Genomic DNA, 15339 nt, shown 5'->3' on the forward strand with positions numbered 1-15339 from the left:
GGAACTTATTTGGTGTGGTATAATTCTTGTGTGCTCAAAAACAACCACTAGCTTTACTACAAAGGAGTATTAAAAAAAATCCTTAAGGTCATGTGACTGCTAGGCAGTCATTTAATTTATTTTTATTTAGGATACTGGTGGACAGCCTCCTTGTCCATGTCATGATTCAAATTACTAGTGAAGCTCTGGTTTAAGGGAACAAGACAAAAGTGTGCTAGCTGGAGGCCACTGTGGAGTTGTTTTCTCTCAGTAAGCTGTGAAAAAAAGTTACAGCTTAGCCCTAAAACCTGGAAGAAAAGTAGCATTTCAGATCATCTTGACCTTTGTTTTCAGACAGTGGCCCAATCAGAGTAAAGGAAGAAGGGTGACTACTCAAAGTGCCTCCCAAAAAAAGTCTCAGCATGGGACATGTTCCCCAAACCTAAAAGGAGCTACCCAGAAATGCATCCCCTATGGAAACTGCCAAGTGGAAGTAAGATGGGGGTGAGGCAGGAAACTTAAGAAGGAAAGAAACCCAATCCATGAAAGAATAGATATGTATGGCTTGGATCAGTTTGAGGGGAGAGGAGATGGAGACATAAGTTTTCATCATAGTCCCAGGTGTAACCGATTTTGTATTAGCCAGTTAAAATTCCAAGTATTAAGAGTTTGGGGCCATATGCTCCCTTTAGTGAAATCAGTATTTATTCTCCTTCAGACTTCAAGGACTTCTAAGTACATATTAAGAAGTAAGAGTGGAATATAAAGAGTAGGCAGCATGTAAGTGAAATCTGTGATGTTTTACACAAACATTTTATCAGCCCTGATTAGGTACACTCTATTTATGATTGAGAGCTCTTCATTTCTATATTTCAAAATCATAATCCAGACACATAAATCTCATTATCAAACACCATATCATTCAGTTATTCCTTTCCTTAATAGATTTCCTTCTTTTCCCTTGAAACTCTTGCCTTGACTTTGAAGTAGTGATGAAAATTCCATTTTAATTTCTAAGGTTTGGGGGTTTTTGCCCAGGACTTCCTAATCCCTAGCAATGCTCTCTAGGTCTCTTCTGTCAATGTCATTCTATTCTCTGGTATGAGACACCAGAACCAGGTAGCGCTTTTCAGGTTTGACAAGTCTCAGGAGGGCCTCTGTCGTGTCCCGGTCGGGTGCTCTACAAAGATACTTTTCTCTTCATGTATTGATGATAAAACTGTGTTGGCACACCTCAACAGGGACTCACCAGCCACCTCATCTCTTCTGCTTCCATCTCTCTCAGGATGATCTCAGCACTTGTGCTCTAAGAAATTGTTTAAAGCCTTGAGTAACATCAGAAAATTCCTTCACATTCAGAAGGTCCACCAGCGTCCTCCTCACTGGAAATGTATCGATTGGTCTATCTTCTCTTCTGTGTCACATTCTTCAGTGTTCCAACTTCTGGACACAGGTCAAGATGTCACCTTGTCTTCAGATCCTTCTTCATTTTTACCTTGAGTCATTTTTTTTTTGATAAGGGAAAGGCAAGGAATACTTAATAAAGAGGCTTCCTGTCACCTTTTCATTCCTTCTTCTTGGAGGGAGATCAGTCTCAAGCATGCATGTGTGTGTATTTGGCAGGGGGTGGGGATAAGGGACATTGATTGGTCACAATAGAAAGACAAATGTCATATACTTGGCTGGTTGATACAAAATTCCCCTTACTTTTCATAGATACGGGGACTGAAACTTTCTTCACTCTTCTTGGTAGTTCTTGGTAGAATCCTTATTGGGAACAGAGCTCTATTTGTAATAATTTTCTTGCCTTTTATTCAAGTTATTAGCTTATTCAATGGCCCTTAGTTATGCTGACCCATTTGATAGGGAGCTGCAAATCACTAGACAGAAGTAAGGAAGAGCTGAGGGATACAAGAGGGGGTTTACAAGGGTTAGGAAGAAGACTTACGGCAATCCTATAACATACAGAAAGTATATCCAGAAATACTCTCAAAGCTCTGCAGTCTCTCCCTTTTAGTTTAGAATCACCAATCTCATGACATTCCACGAATGAATGAAAAGGAATCTATTAGGCACTTACTGTGTGCAAAGTAGGTGGAATTGCAGACTTGTTCTGACATTTGTAGTGCTTGTCGGTTCAGGTGGCATTGGGTCTTGTCCTGAAATATGGCAAGCAACACCATTAACATTTCCCTGAGCTGAAACTGGCTATGCCCTGACCAAAACCTGACCTGTCAACAAGTTGTCTTATGCCTGGAATTCTGGTAACTCTGTGTCTTGAGAAGGGGATGGGAGATATCGTGTACATATCAGATCCACAAGTCTATGTGTTCTCCATCTTAACAGGCTATCAGTCTTGAGCATAGTTCCTTCATCTATATAACGAGGGGATTAGATGAGATGACCACTTATTCCTGGAGGTATAAAATGACTTGCCCAAGGTGACACAGGTAGTAACCTAACTGAGATGTTTACACTAAGGATACTTTCAGCCATTTGTCTCTGATCATAGCGATTGGGCAGGATGATGTTTCAGAGGATACAAGAGGTAGGCCAACAGGTATCCCTTCTAGTCTCCTTCCTTCCTATTATCCTTGGTGAAGTTAGCTGGACATTGTACCAAGTAGCTGATCAAGCAACTTTGGAAGCAGACTCATGTCCGTTAGACTCCACAAAACTTTTCTGTGTGATGCACAGAGGACTAGATCAGGGCAAACAGCTGTATTACTGAGCCCTTGTTCACTTCAAGGAGGCTTGCTTACTTGGGAGTATTCTTGGCTCAGATGGATCCATCCAAATCAAGTCCTCAGAGCTTGTCGACATCTGTTTGAGTCAGCGGGGTTTGATAATGCCGAATACTTCATGAAGAGAAGTTGTTACAGTTGGAAAGCCTTCGACAGATGTAGCTCCTTTAACTGCTATAAATGGTCTCTCTTCTGATGATAACTTCAAATGATGTTCTCAAATGCCATTCCTCAACTTACTCTAGGACAGCTGTTGAAGACTCTTAGTCCATATATAAAACCCATGCTCTTAGCTTGCCAAGCCAGTTGCTGGGTATACATGCTTTGGGCATGGTTTTACTGGTAGACTCTACTTGGTGAGCTTGTTTCTGGGGCTGGGGTCTGCCCTTACAAGTCCACAGTGGCTGTGGCATTGATGATATTATGAGGTGAGGGAGAAGGGAGGCTCAGGGTCATCCAATTATCCTGTGTTTTGTTTTTAAGGGTATATCTTCCCTAGCCCTTGCCATGGGAAAAGCTTCTGCTGGGTCCTTCAAGCCATGAACAAGGTGTTATTATAATTCTATAATAATAACAGCATTTATACAGTATTTTAAGGTTTGTAAAATGCTTTACATATCCCATGCTATCTTCTGAACAACTTTGGGATAAATCTGGGATAAAGGAGGGATACTTTTACAGCTGAGAAAACTGAGGCAGAAGTTAAGTGACTGGCCAAAGGTCACACAGTTAGTAAGTGTCTTGAGACTGAAGCTTTTAGGTCATATGATGAGACCCAAGATTTATTTCAGGGAACAAAGCTCCCAGTCTTTTAGTTCTTTAATTGAAGGCATTGGTAACAAATGAGGCATGACTACAAGCTTGTCTACCTTGTTCCAAATCAATATTTATGGAGTGATCACAATTAGTGTTGGCTGAATGCCTCAATTAGTTTTCTAAGTAACTTCATTCTAATCCTGGTTAGAATTAAGCCTTGTATAGTGTGAGATATTCATTAGGCTTGCTGACTGAGGGCTTAGTAAAAGAAGTGAAGGCCAGATACCAACTGCACCTTGGTAATACTGAGATTAGAAAGTAAAAAATTCTCCAATCATAGATGAAGATAGCATCTTAGAGATCTTCTGTACCAGAGGTGTCACAGGCTACATGCAGCCCACAATACTTCCCCATGGGGCCTGAAGTAGACTAGAATGCAATTGGGAAATATTTAATAAACTACAAATAACAAAAATACTAATACAAACATATAAAAAAATACAATGAAACATAGATAATGTTGATTTGTGGTTTCCTAAGTTAATTTGCAACCACAGAGATACTTATGTATGATTTACTGCCCTCCCCCCGATCTTTTTCTGAGTTTGACCACTACTGATCTAGAAGAACTCCCACATTTTACAGAGGAGAAATCTGATATCAGGGGTAGGGTATGGGTGGGTGGGTTAAGTGACTTGTCCAAGGTTACTCAGGCAGTAGGTATCACAGGTGGGATTAGAACCCATGTCTACTGACTCCAGAACCAGTCCTCGGCCCTATGTCTTAAGTGTTTTTGAACACCCAAGGAGCATCTTTGAGAAGGTGAGTAATGAGGCTGTCTTTGAATGGGTGGAGAGAGTTCTTTGGAGTGGACCTATAAGGCTCTCTAATAGAAGTAAGTGGTCATTGAGCCTTTGCTTGAAGACCTCCAGTTAGGGGAACCTACTAGCTCCTGAAGCAGCTCATTCAGCTTTTGACAGCTTTAATTGGTAGGAAGTTTTTTTTTTCTTGACTGAAGCCCACATTTATTTGCAGCCCACATTTATTTGCTTCTTGACAACTGTACCCATTGCTTCTATTCTACCCACTGAGGCAAGGTTTCCATGAAGCAGCCCTTCATTTTTATTTTTTTTTATTTTTTGGCTAGGCAATGGGGTTAAGTGACTTGCCCAGGGTCACACAGCTAGTAAGTGTTATGTGTCTGTGGGGGGATTTGATCTCAGGTCCTCCTGAATCCAGGGCTGGTTCTCTATCCACTGCACCACCTAGCTGCCCCTGAAGCAGCCCTTCAAATACTTGATTATTATTGAGTTCTCCCTGAGGCTTTCCTAGTTCATTTTAACCAGTCTTTGTATAGCGCAGACTCAAGGTCCTTCCCTAATTTGATTTCTCTCTTTAATATGCTCCCCATTTTATTAATGGCCTTTCTAAAGCATGAGACCCAAAACCTCACACATTCCAGATGGTACAAAGTGGAACTATCACCTACGTATAAACACTGTGCTATTCATAATATTGTGTAATATTACAGGAGCTTTCTCAATTGCTAAATGATACTGTTGACTCATGGAGCTTTTAGTCCACCAAGAACCCAAGGTCACCTTTTGGCATTATTGATGCCTTTTGCTTTTTATTAAAATCATTATAGTTATTTTTTGATCTACTACCTCATTCCCTTATAACTAAGACAAATGACTAAGCCAAACCAACTGACACAGAAACCATGGTCTCATAGCTTATGCAAAATTCTGATCCTATAGTCCACCTCTATTCTTAGAGTGATGATGTAAAATATAAGATCCAGGTCTTTCCTTCAAGTTTTTGTCCATTCATTAATAATAATAATAGTAATGATAATAACAAAATGCAAAAAATTTTGACAAAATGGAGTACCTAGGCTTAATGGAGACCAGAGCTATAGATTACTGTTCTCTGCACAGTTACCTTTTAAATACCAAGTCACTTTTTAAAAAAAAAATTTTTTTATTTTTTGGGCTAGGCAATGGGGTTAAGTGACTTGCCCAGGGTCATACAGATAGTAAGTGTTATGTGTTTGAGGTCAGATTTGAACTTAGGTCCTCCTAAATCCAGGGCCAGTGCTCTACTCACTGAGCCACCTAACTGTCCCCCAAGTCACTTTTAAAAATTACTCATAAAGAGAGTATCCTATCACATGTACTTGTGACATCTCAATTCAAGCTTAACCATAAGGCCTCTCCTTTGAACTCTTGCAATTTTACTACAATTACTATATTTTCAGTTTTCTTTATCTTGAGCATTATTTATCAACATTCTCAAAAGTTACTTTTGGTAGAGGGGAAAGGCAAAACATTAAGGGACTCCCTACCACCAACTTCACTCTCTATGATATCTCTTACATATCCATATATCTTAGAAAAAAAGGCAAAAGAAGATGGCTCATGACATTTTGTGCCAGACATTCCTAATTATACAAAATATTACAGTAAACAATTGGTATAAAACCTTATAAACAGTTTGTCTTCTTAAAATTTCCCCAAGCAGAGAAAGTTTAGCAACAGAGATTTTTATCCTCTTGTTTTCTACCTTACCTTTTTTGGGGGGTCAAAGGGGAATCACGTACAAAAAGCTGTTTCATGTTTTAGAACAAATGTTTAGCAACTTATATCAACAATCTTTTTAAAAGCCTTCTACATTGTTTTATTAGGCACAGTAGGCTAGCTCACTTGGCGGAATAAATACTTGACATCCTTACTTATAGGATTAGGGTTATTGAAATACCTGAATCATCAAAAGGCAAATTGGAATTCAAAGAAGATGCTTTGACATGCTACAACTTTAAAAGAAAAATAGTGTGCTTTCAGCACACTAGTATGCCAACATATGCTCTGCTTATACAGAGCATTTATTTAGGTGGTTTATTAAATTAAACTACAGAAACAGATATATTTAAAAAATATATTAAGAAATAAAACACAAAATGACATAACACAATCACAAAAATTGATTCATACACATAATTAAATCTTTGTGGTCTTTTCTGTTTTCTGACTATTGTTTTCCTTTTTCACATTGCTGAATTTGATTTTTTGGGGAGGAATGGACCTGTGATTTCACTGATATAGGGAAATGCCAAGGAATACATTCCTTCTACCAGTGCAGATCACAACTGCTTTGTATTTCAGTCTTAGAGGGTTGCCTGAATGTCAATAGTGTTATAACAAACTTATTCTTTTTCAGATCTAAGAAGTCTCTATTCAACTATTAATCTCGTATGTTGAATATATGATGAACTATTGTACAGGTGGGAAAATATTTTGTTGGAGTTGAATTAGAAATATTAGGATGTTAGCTAGTCTTCTATAGGTTCATTGAAAACATCCTTGGTACATCTGTAGTAGAATGCAAGATAACATGAGTAATACGTGCCTCATCTTGTTCCCATGTGATTTTGATCTCATCCAGGTGTCTAAACTTGGATTTCTACAAGCTCAAGAATAATAGTTTTTAGTACACATAGCTACTCTAAATACCTGTTTTGTAATCTACATGGATTGAAAAACTTTGGAGATTGTAGGCACCAACTTAATTCAGTGAAAATATTCTAGCTACAGCATGGTTTATTGATTTAGATCTCCATCATTTTTGAGGTCTTTTTTACAGTATAGGAAATTTTTTCTCTGCCAACCTATGAAAGATGGACAGTTGCTGTTGGACGATTCTAAGTATAAGGGCATGTCATGCTAGGCTGGCGCTAAACCTACATCCTTCAGTAATGTGTTCCAGTCCTCACAGGTTCCTTTCATGAACTACACTGATTATTGTGTGAGCCTCCTAATGATCTTTCTATGGTGTCTCGTAGCAATGACATGATCTTGAATAGCCGTCATAGAGTATTACATTACCGTTAACAAATTCACATGACTCAGTCACGTGTTCAACATTTCTTTGTCCACATGTTGTTGGTTGAGTTCATGTGGATAAATGACACCAAAAGCCAATTTTAAGGGCTTTTTCCTGCTACTCTTATATAATTGTTAGCAGATTATTTCCAGAAACTGCTTTTGATTACATCTGACAAATTCAATGACATTTGTTTGTTATGAGCATTTACTGTTGCTTAGTAAAGGAATGTCTGCTTAGTCCAACAGCATTGCTGTAGGATTTTGACCCATTTCCTGTGTGCTCTATGCATATCTAGTAGTCTTCTTCATTTTTGGCATAGTATTCCTTTTTTCACAAGTCCATTAGAATGATGTGCTCTATGTTGTGAGGGTTTTGTTATTTTCTAAATCTGTCATGATCTATTTTATGAATGTAACGTTGTACATGGACTGGTATTGCACAGTATTAACTACTCAAACAGGGTCTTTGCATTTACCTTTGATTTCAGAATGCTAGTAAGTCTCAAAGTCTTCAGCTATGACTTCCTCCTGCACATCTTTATGCTTAATGTAATTTTCCTGGAGGAGTCCAAAGTATCTGCAGGCATTGCCCTAATCCTTTGGTTCAATACAGCCACTGTATTTAACCCTGAATTCTCATTTGCTATTTCCTTGACATATAGTCAGAATTTTATGTTTATTGAATCAAATGATATTTGGATATTATTGGAGGAAGATTCCATGGAATGAAGAAGCTGTTTAATTTTTTTTATTTTTTGGGAAAAAACACATAGTGTGATGTTATTCATATTAAATAGTTAGTAAGATGTTTTTGTTTAACTTTTAATTTGCAAGTTATTATTAGTTCATCTAAAACATGACCTTTTTCAGGGAGACAGTTTAATCTCATTATTGTTTGACTTCACCTTAAACCCCTTGCTATTTTTCCTGATCCAATTGCCTTTGGCATCATTGCATTGTTATCATATTTTAAAAAGAGAATCTTTTTTTTCCACATGGACATCAAATACTACAGTTCTTGGGTCTATTTTAAATATTTGCATGAATAAGCCATGAGAGCAGAAATTACTCAAAGGCTCTGGGACAGTCAGCATACATACACACATATGCACACATATAGTGTTACGGCACTTCAGGCCAGCTTGTTTGGTAATTACCAAATTGAAAATGTTGCTCTTCTACCTCTTGGATTATTAATATTTATTCCTAGTCAAAGGAAATATGAATAGCTGAAATCAAGGATCTTTATAAACTTATAGAGAACATATAACAAAAATATTTGTTATTGATTCAAGGACAAAGGTAAAGCTGCTACTTTCAAAAGCACAGTTGTGAAAAAAAAAACATGGTGGTTTCAGCTTTCACACCTTCTTTCAGATATAGGCATATCTACATATTTTCACAAGTGCTTATTGGTTGATAGCCCTATGGAGAATGGTCTATTGGGTATATGTATGGCAACCTGTTGCAACCTACTTGGCTTCAACAGGAACAGCTGCTACCTGAACATTTGTATTTTGGTGTATAGAGGCTCCATGCATACCTGTTGTAGGCTCTACACCTGTTCTGGGTACTGCCTCATAAAAAATGACTCATCTCTTTGCCTGAAGGCAGATCATTAATATGGGTAATAGTTAATACGGCTGGAGTATTGCTTGGTATTTGGTTGTTATTATAGCCAAGAAGAATTACTGTATATATACTTGGTATGTAGAAACAAGAGAAGCAAAAAAAAAAAGGCAGAATAAAGATTTGAGCAATTGTTCAATTTATAACCAGAGTGTATGGTAAAGAAAAAAAATCATTCTATAAAGTACTTGTGACCAGATAATATAAATATCTTTCAAGAAAGCCTTCCTTTTTATGTGTCCTACTTCTCCTTTGGGTGTTCATTCTGTCTCTCTTATAGCTTCTGTCCACCACCTCCAAACACGCACAACAGAATTTCTTCAAGAGAAAGTCCTGACAGTGTCTCAATGAATTTTCTATTAAAATGACCAACAGTAGCATTTCATGTGCTGTTAATGCCATCATATCTCACCTTTTTGCTGCTGAATTTCCCAGGACCCTTGTAGATGGAATTTGTCAAAGTAGTCTGAGTATATTTTCAAGACTCCATCTATCCATGGACAGTGGCAAGTTATAAACATACAAATTTGTAGTGATTTGTGCAAATTACGTTGACTCCAGGGCTAGAACTTTGTTTTAAAGATGATTAGGGATGGTTTTCTGAGCAGCCGCTGAGTTCTCCTAAATCTGTTCTTTAGTAGGTAACCAACAAACACATTTGTAGACAGCTTTTCTATATAGCTGAATTTTATCAAGTAATGGTGAGTCATATGCAGTGGCGGGAGAATCCTCTCACATGAAGAATCCTCTCCCATTTATTTTGCTTGGATGCTCCTTTCCTGAGCTCATTGTGAAGGTAATAGGAGGGGATAATAATAAACCTTCTGAGATTAGCCTACTTCTTCTAAAAAGTAATCCTACTGTCTTTTTTTTTTGTTTCGAGTATAAAAACACTAGGAGGATCTTTGGTTTTTTCTTGGTTCTTTATCATTTAAGGAAGTTCTAATGTATCATTTTCATTCCTACTTCCATAGTCGCTTGCAAGCTATCAAGCTTGCAAATAGACTGATAGCTGACTGCTGCCCCCATATTCAGAAACTTAATGCTCTCCCAACTTTGATTACAAACACCTTGACTTAGTAACTACCTCCATTTGTTTTACATAGAACTCAAATATCTTAAACAAGGGGAAGTATCAAGAAAGGCTAACCACAGAGGGTCCCATATGATATTATTTTTGTCTTGTGGACGTATACACAGGATGACTCCATAAGACCCACCTATTAGCAATTTCCCAAGAACTGGGTGCTATAAAGTCATCTCCAAGGTACCATTTTGGGCTTAATTCAGGTGGGATAAAAGGTAGAAGAAACATGTAGGTACAAGCTTGTGGTCCTCCCTAGCAAACTATTACTCACATGAACACAAGCAGCTCAGGTAATGTGGTTACAGTTAATATTCTGAATAGTAATCATCATAAAAATAATGTGAGATTATTAGAAGGCATGGGAAGAATGGACCCTGATTGTATCAAAATGGATCTTGGTGGTCTTTCCTGGTACTATATAGAGCTTGGGTTTCTTAAGTGATAGGAGCAAAAAAGTTGAAGTTGTGGCTACTGATACTCTTGACTTCTGTTCTTAGCTAGGATAGAATGGATATTTTATTGATAAGGTCTTAATTTGTGCTCTCAAAAGCCTTGAACTGTAATTATAGAGTATTTGCTAGGCTAGAAGGCAGAATGCAATGAGTGGCAGTGGGGAGGTCAGTCTGAATAAGTACACTTGGGAGATCCATTGTTTCACTTCTTTCATGGCTGATCCAGCAAGTTTTGCACATTCACTGGGATGAGGTAGGATAGGTGATTACAGTTTTCCGTAGGCCCAAAATAGGCAATGCATTAGCTCTGATTTGTTGTTTCTCTACCAGGAGAAAGTTGAGCATTTGAGGCTATTTCTAATTAGGACAAATGGAATAGGATGCCCTGGGTGGTAGCCAGGTGGGAAATTGAGTAGTTTGAAAGCTGGAAGATGTCTAGTTCCAGGCACCTCCCCTGGAAAGTTTAGTTACTTATCTGGATGTTTTATATATTGTTACGTAGGGTCCTAGCCATTTGACCCTGTCAAATTCATGCTAGAAGAGATTGCCTAGAATTGATCTCCCAGGACTAGAAAATCTCCATTTTGAAATGGGATGAAGTAGTTGAGGAACTCATGAACTCTGGGGTAAACCCCCTGACTTGTTGAGAGATATTAGATCTGATCACATAGACCCTACTGAAGAAAGAGCCCATAGAAAGTATTCAAATGAATGCCCTCTATGGTCAGACTGAAAAACAATCCCACCTTCATACTATCATTGGAAAAGTCAGTAGGTATAAATTCATGTGTTTTAATCTGTTTGGTAGCCAGACTTTTGTCCCACTGTCACAATCTACATTGTAAATAGGCACTAGCTGATAAGACAAGAATGTTATCTGGAGGCTACATAGCAATTGAGTGCCAAGATTCAAATTTACCCCACAGCACTAGTAGAATAAACATTAGCTAAGCCTTAGGGGATGGGAGGAGGGCAGAGTTTCAGACCTCTCCAACTACCACCTCTATCTTCACGGGCCCTGACTCCTCTCAATCAACTTATGGGACAGTCCATAGGGTTGTGATCCCTCCCATCATGTCTCTTGTGACCAATCTACCCTTCAAGGCAGCATTAACAACTTGTGAAGGTCATATGTTGATAGCACCAGGCTAGTGAAATTGGTCATTGTGTTTGAAGGTTGAAACCAAGTACCGAAATTCAAGCAGTCCTCATTCTGATGTACTCTAACAATGACCATCTTAGAATTCTGTACCTGAAGCTGCACCTGTTTTATGTTCTACTACTTTGACAATTCTACTACGATGGTAAACTAGAGCAAAGAAACTTCTTTGCCTGGAACACTTGGGGTTTCCTGGGCATGAGGCAAGAACGTCAAGCCTAGAGATCTCCAGTTGGTTTCTGAGGGTCTTTTATTTGCTTGCCCAAGCCCTTAGTATTGATAATGCCAGTGGAAGAATATTCTATAGATAAGTAGCAAGGGTTTTGTCACAGACAAGGCTTCCTATGATCTATGTTGTCTTATATCAGGATCCAGAAGAGTTAGGAGTCCTCTGAAGCAAATCTTGCTCGTTCTTCATTGAAAACTTCATCCCCGCCACTTTTTGTGAGAAAATCAGAATTCTATAGTTGTAAAAATGGAGTAGCCTGTAGCTGAATGATGAAGGATTGGACTGCTTTTAGGATGCCTGGGCCCTAGTAGAATTTTGTTATGTACCTTTGGAAAACTATTCCTGTTTATAATCTAACAGGATCCATCTTTTACCTTTGTATCAAGGTGCTACATCCAGCTTTGGCTCTCCTTCCATGAAATACTGGATTAGGTCATGTACTTCAGTGGCCTAAGACAAATTCTCCTTTGCTTTTAAACTAGGGCAGGAATGACAAGAAATTCTCAATATAGCTGTTTAAATCTCTATTATGCCAGGGATGGGGTATTCTCTCAGCTCTGGGGTAACAGCCTTGGCCCTTTGGGACAACACTGATTCAGTCCTTCTCAGCAACTGCTTGACTTCCCATAGCAGATCCACATTGGGTTGGTGGCCTGCTTCCTGAGGAACTAGCATGAGATCCTGAAGGCATTGCATAGGCTGGGAGAGTCTGTCCTGGCTTGCCCTTTCCTCTTCCTTCACCCTTTCAAGACAGTGAGAATCTTCTTCTATCAGGAAGTGGTTCAGTCTGTTATATTCTCCTCTGCCCAGTATCTGGCCTGTGTCCCCAGTGCCAGTCAACAACGTCTTTCCTTCTGAGCAAGAAATTTCTCAGCTTCCTCCTAAAGCTTTGCTGGAGCTTCTTCCTGCAATTATGAACAGCTTCTCCTACAGGAGAGAATTTATGAGCCCCATGCTCTGGGCTTTGGGAACACCACAGAGTGATGTCTGGTCACCTTCACAAAAGAGCTTGAAGACTTCCTTGTGCCTGGTACACTGGCTTTGTCCTTCAGTAATCTGTAAAAGCTGGGAGCCAGAGGTTGCTAGGTGACTAGGATGGGAAATTCCGGGAGGAGATCTTAAGGAAAAGTGCCTATTGTTCCATTCTAATACAGCCTGACCTCAATGTAATCTAGAAAAATGATTTGTGAAGGAGATTTCTAAATAAGACAAGCTTAGTAAGAAATTTAGTCTCCAAAACTTAAAGAAAATACACCTTGCTCTGCTTGATGGGACTTTTACCCTTTACCCTGTGTTGTTCCTTCCCCTCCCCCATGTGATGTTGGGGGAGGTGGGTAAGTGGGCCTCTGCTACTCATTTTTCTTTGAGGGTCCCTGTGTCCTGGTTTTGGGGTCTCTGTGTCCTGTTGGCCTCTGTGCCTGATTTTCTTCAGGGATCCCTGCACCTTGGTTTCGGGGTCTCTGTGCTCTGTGTTGTTAACTTAAAACTTCATATGCATTTTCTAGTACATGCAGCTCAATATTCCCAGAAGGATGGGAATGGAGAGCAGGAATGCTTAGGGCTTATCTGATAAGTCTCAAAGGTAAAAGAGACAAGAAGCTACAGTTCCTCTCTAGCCAAGACTGGAAGGTATGTAAGCCTCCCCTCTCTCCCTATCCCTTTCTCACCCTGCAGTTGGGGTCACTCTCCAAGCATCTAGGAAGGCTTAGAGTCTTTCAGGCCTGACCTCTCAGATCCCATTAGGTCACACAGTTACAAGTCTCTCACACTCAGCCTGACCTCTCAGGCTCTCAGTCCAGTGGTTCAAGTCCATGGACCTGGACACACCTTCCGCAGCATAGAGGACAGACACCCTATTTGGAAGCATAAACCCAATTCAGTCAATCCTCTCAATTCTGTTGGTGCTAAGGATGCAGGAAAACTGCAAGTACTCCCTTCCCTCTATACCCCAAGACTCTTTGCCTCCATGCCCATGCCTGTAGGATGCCCCTTCTCTCCTGGCCTCCTGGCCACCAGATCCTCACAGAGGGACTCAGCAACACTTTCCTGAAACTTGCCCGTTTGTTAGAATTGAAACAAAGCTCAGTCTCCAAGACCTTGAAAAAGAAAGCTTTGTTTGAATCTTCCTCAGTCTCACTCTTCAGGATAATTTGTCTTCTGGGCTCTGCAAGTTTTCCTTTCTTGTTCATAGTAGAAATGTCAAGACATAGGAGGATTAACCACAACTGGTCCCATCACAGTTGATTTTGTCAAAATATTTTGGAGATGCCCTGTTTTCCAGAGCTAAGGCCTAGCAAGCAGGCTGTACCCTGAGCTTGGCATGACAATAATCCTTTGTGCTCTGGATGATAATATCATCATCTCTTAAAGTGTATTGCTTAGATCAGCACCAGGTGTTCACTGAGGGATTTAGCTCCCCCTGTTTCCCTGGGCCATCCATTACCTGTTCACAATCCCTAGTTCTTGTCCTGGACAGGTACTGCACTCCTGTTCCTATCACAGAGCTCTGGTTGTGTCTCTGGCAGGGTGGTCAGAACTCTCAAGACTTGAGACAATGACTGTTCCCATGGGACCCAAGAATGCTTGTATTGTCCCAAGAGGTGGATAACAATTTTCATCATGAATCCTTTGGAATTGTCTTGGATCATTGTGTTGCTGAGAATAACTAAGCCATTCACAATTGATCATTGTGCAGTATTGCTGTTACTATGTACTATGTACCATATACCATGTTCTCCTGGTTCTGTTCACTTCACTCTGCATAGGTTCATGTAAGTCTTTCCAAGTTTTTCTGAGATCATCCTACTTGTCATTTTTTATAGCTCAATAGTATCCCATTATAGTAATATACCACAACTTGTTTATCCATTCCCCAGTTGATGGACATCCCCTCAATTTCCAATTCTTTGCCACTATAAAAAGAGCTGCTATAAATATTTTTTGTACAAATAGGTCCTTTCCCCCCTCTTTTTTTTATCTCTTTGGGATAGAGATGTAGTAGTGGTATTGCTGGGACAAAGAGTATGCACAGTTTTATAACCCCTTGGGTATAGTTCAATATTACTCTCCAGAATGGTTGGATCAGTTCACAACTCCTCTAACAGTACATTAGTGTCTCAAGGCTGAATCCAGAGACTCTCTATTTTCTGCCAAATACCTCTTCTTTGGTGGACCCAAAGCAACAGAGGCTACCTACAGGGATTGACTTATTAAAGGCTAGAGATGATGACATTATGCCTGGGCCTTGAAGTACTACAAGGACCATAGGCCAGTGAGTCAAAGGATATGAAAAGTACATATTCACTTGAAGGTCAACTCTAGATGTAAAGGGATATCAAACATTTATTTCAGAGATGAAAGTATATGATGAATATTTCATATATAACATCAGAAATGGTGTTTTGGTAAATGTTGTATCGA

At 39.4% G+C, this 15339-nt stretch overlaps 1 protein-coding gene across 1 annotated transcript in view; it reads right to left on the bottom strand.

Moving 5' to 3' along the window:
* The window catches only part of LOC114050321 (zinc finger protein 502-like), a 152263-nt gene that overhangs the window by 25337 nt on the left and 111587 nt on the right, over positions 1-15339 (bottom strand). Inside the window, exon 2 of the mRNA XM_027871932.1 lies at positions 13699-13772. Within this exon, the coding sequence (XP_027727733.1) occupies positions 13699-13772 (74 nt within the window). The remainder of the gene's footprint in view (positions 1-13698; positions 13773-15339) is intronic.

The sequence above is a fragment of the Vombatus ursinus genome, unplaced genomic scaffold (assembly GCF_900497805.2).
Source record: "Vombatus ursinus unplaced genomic scaffold, bare-nosed wombat genome assembly UNPS02014799.1, whole genome shotgun sequence".
Classification (NCBI taxonomy): domain Eukaryota; kingdom Metazoa; phylum Chordata; class Mammalia; order Diprotodontia; family Vombatidae; genus Vombatus; species Vombatus ursinus.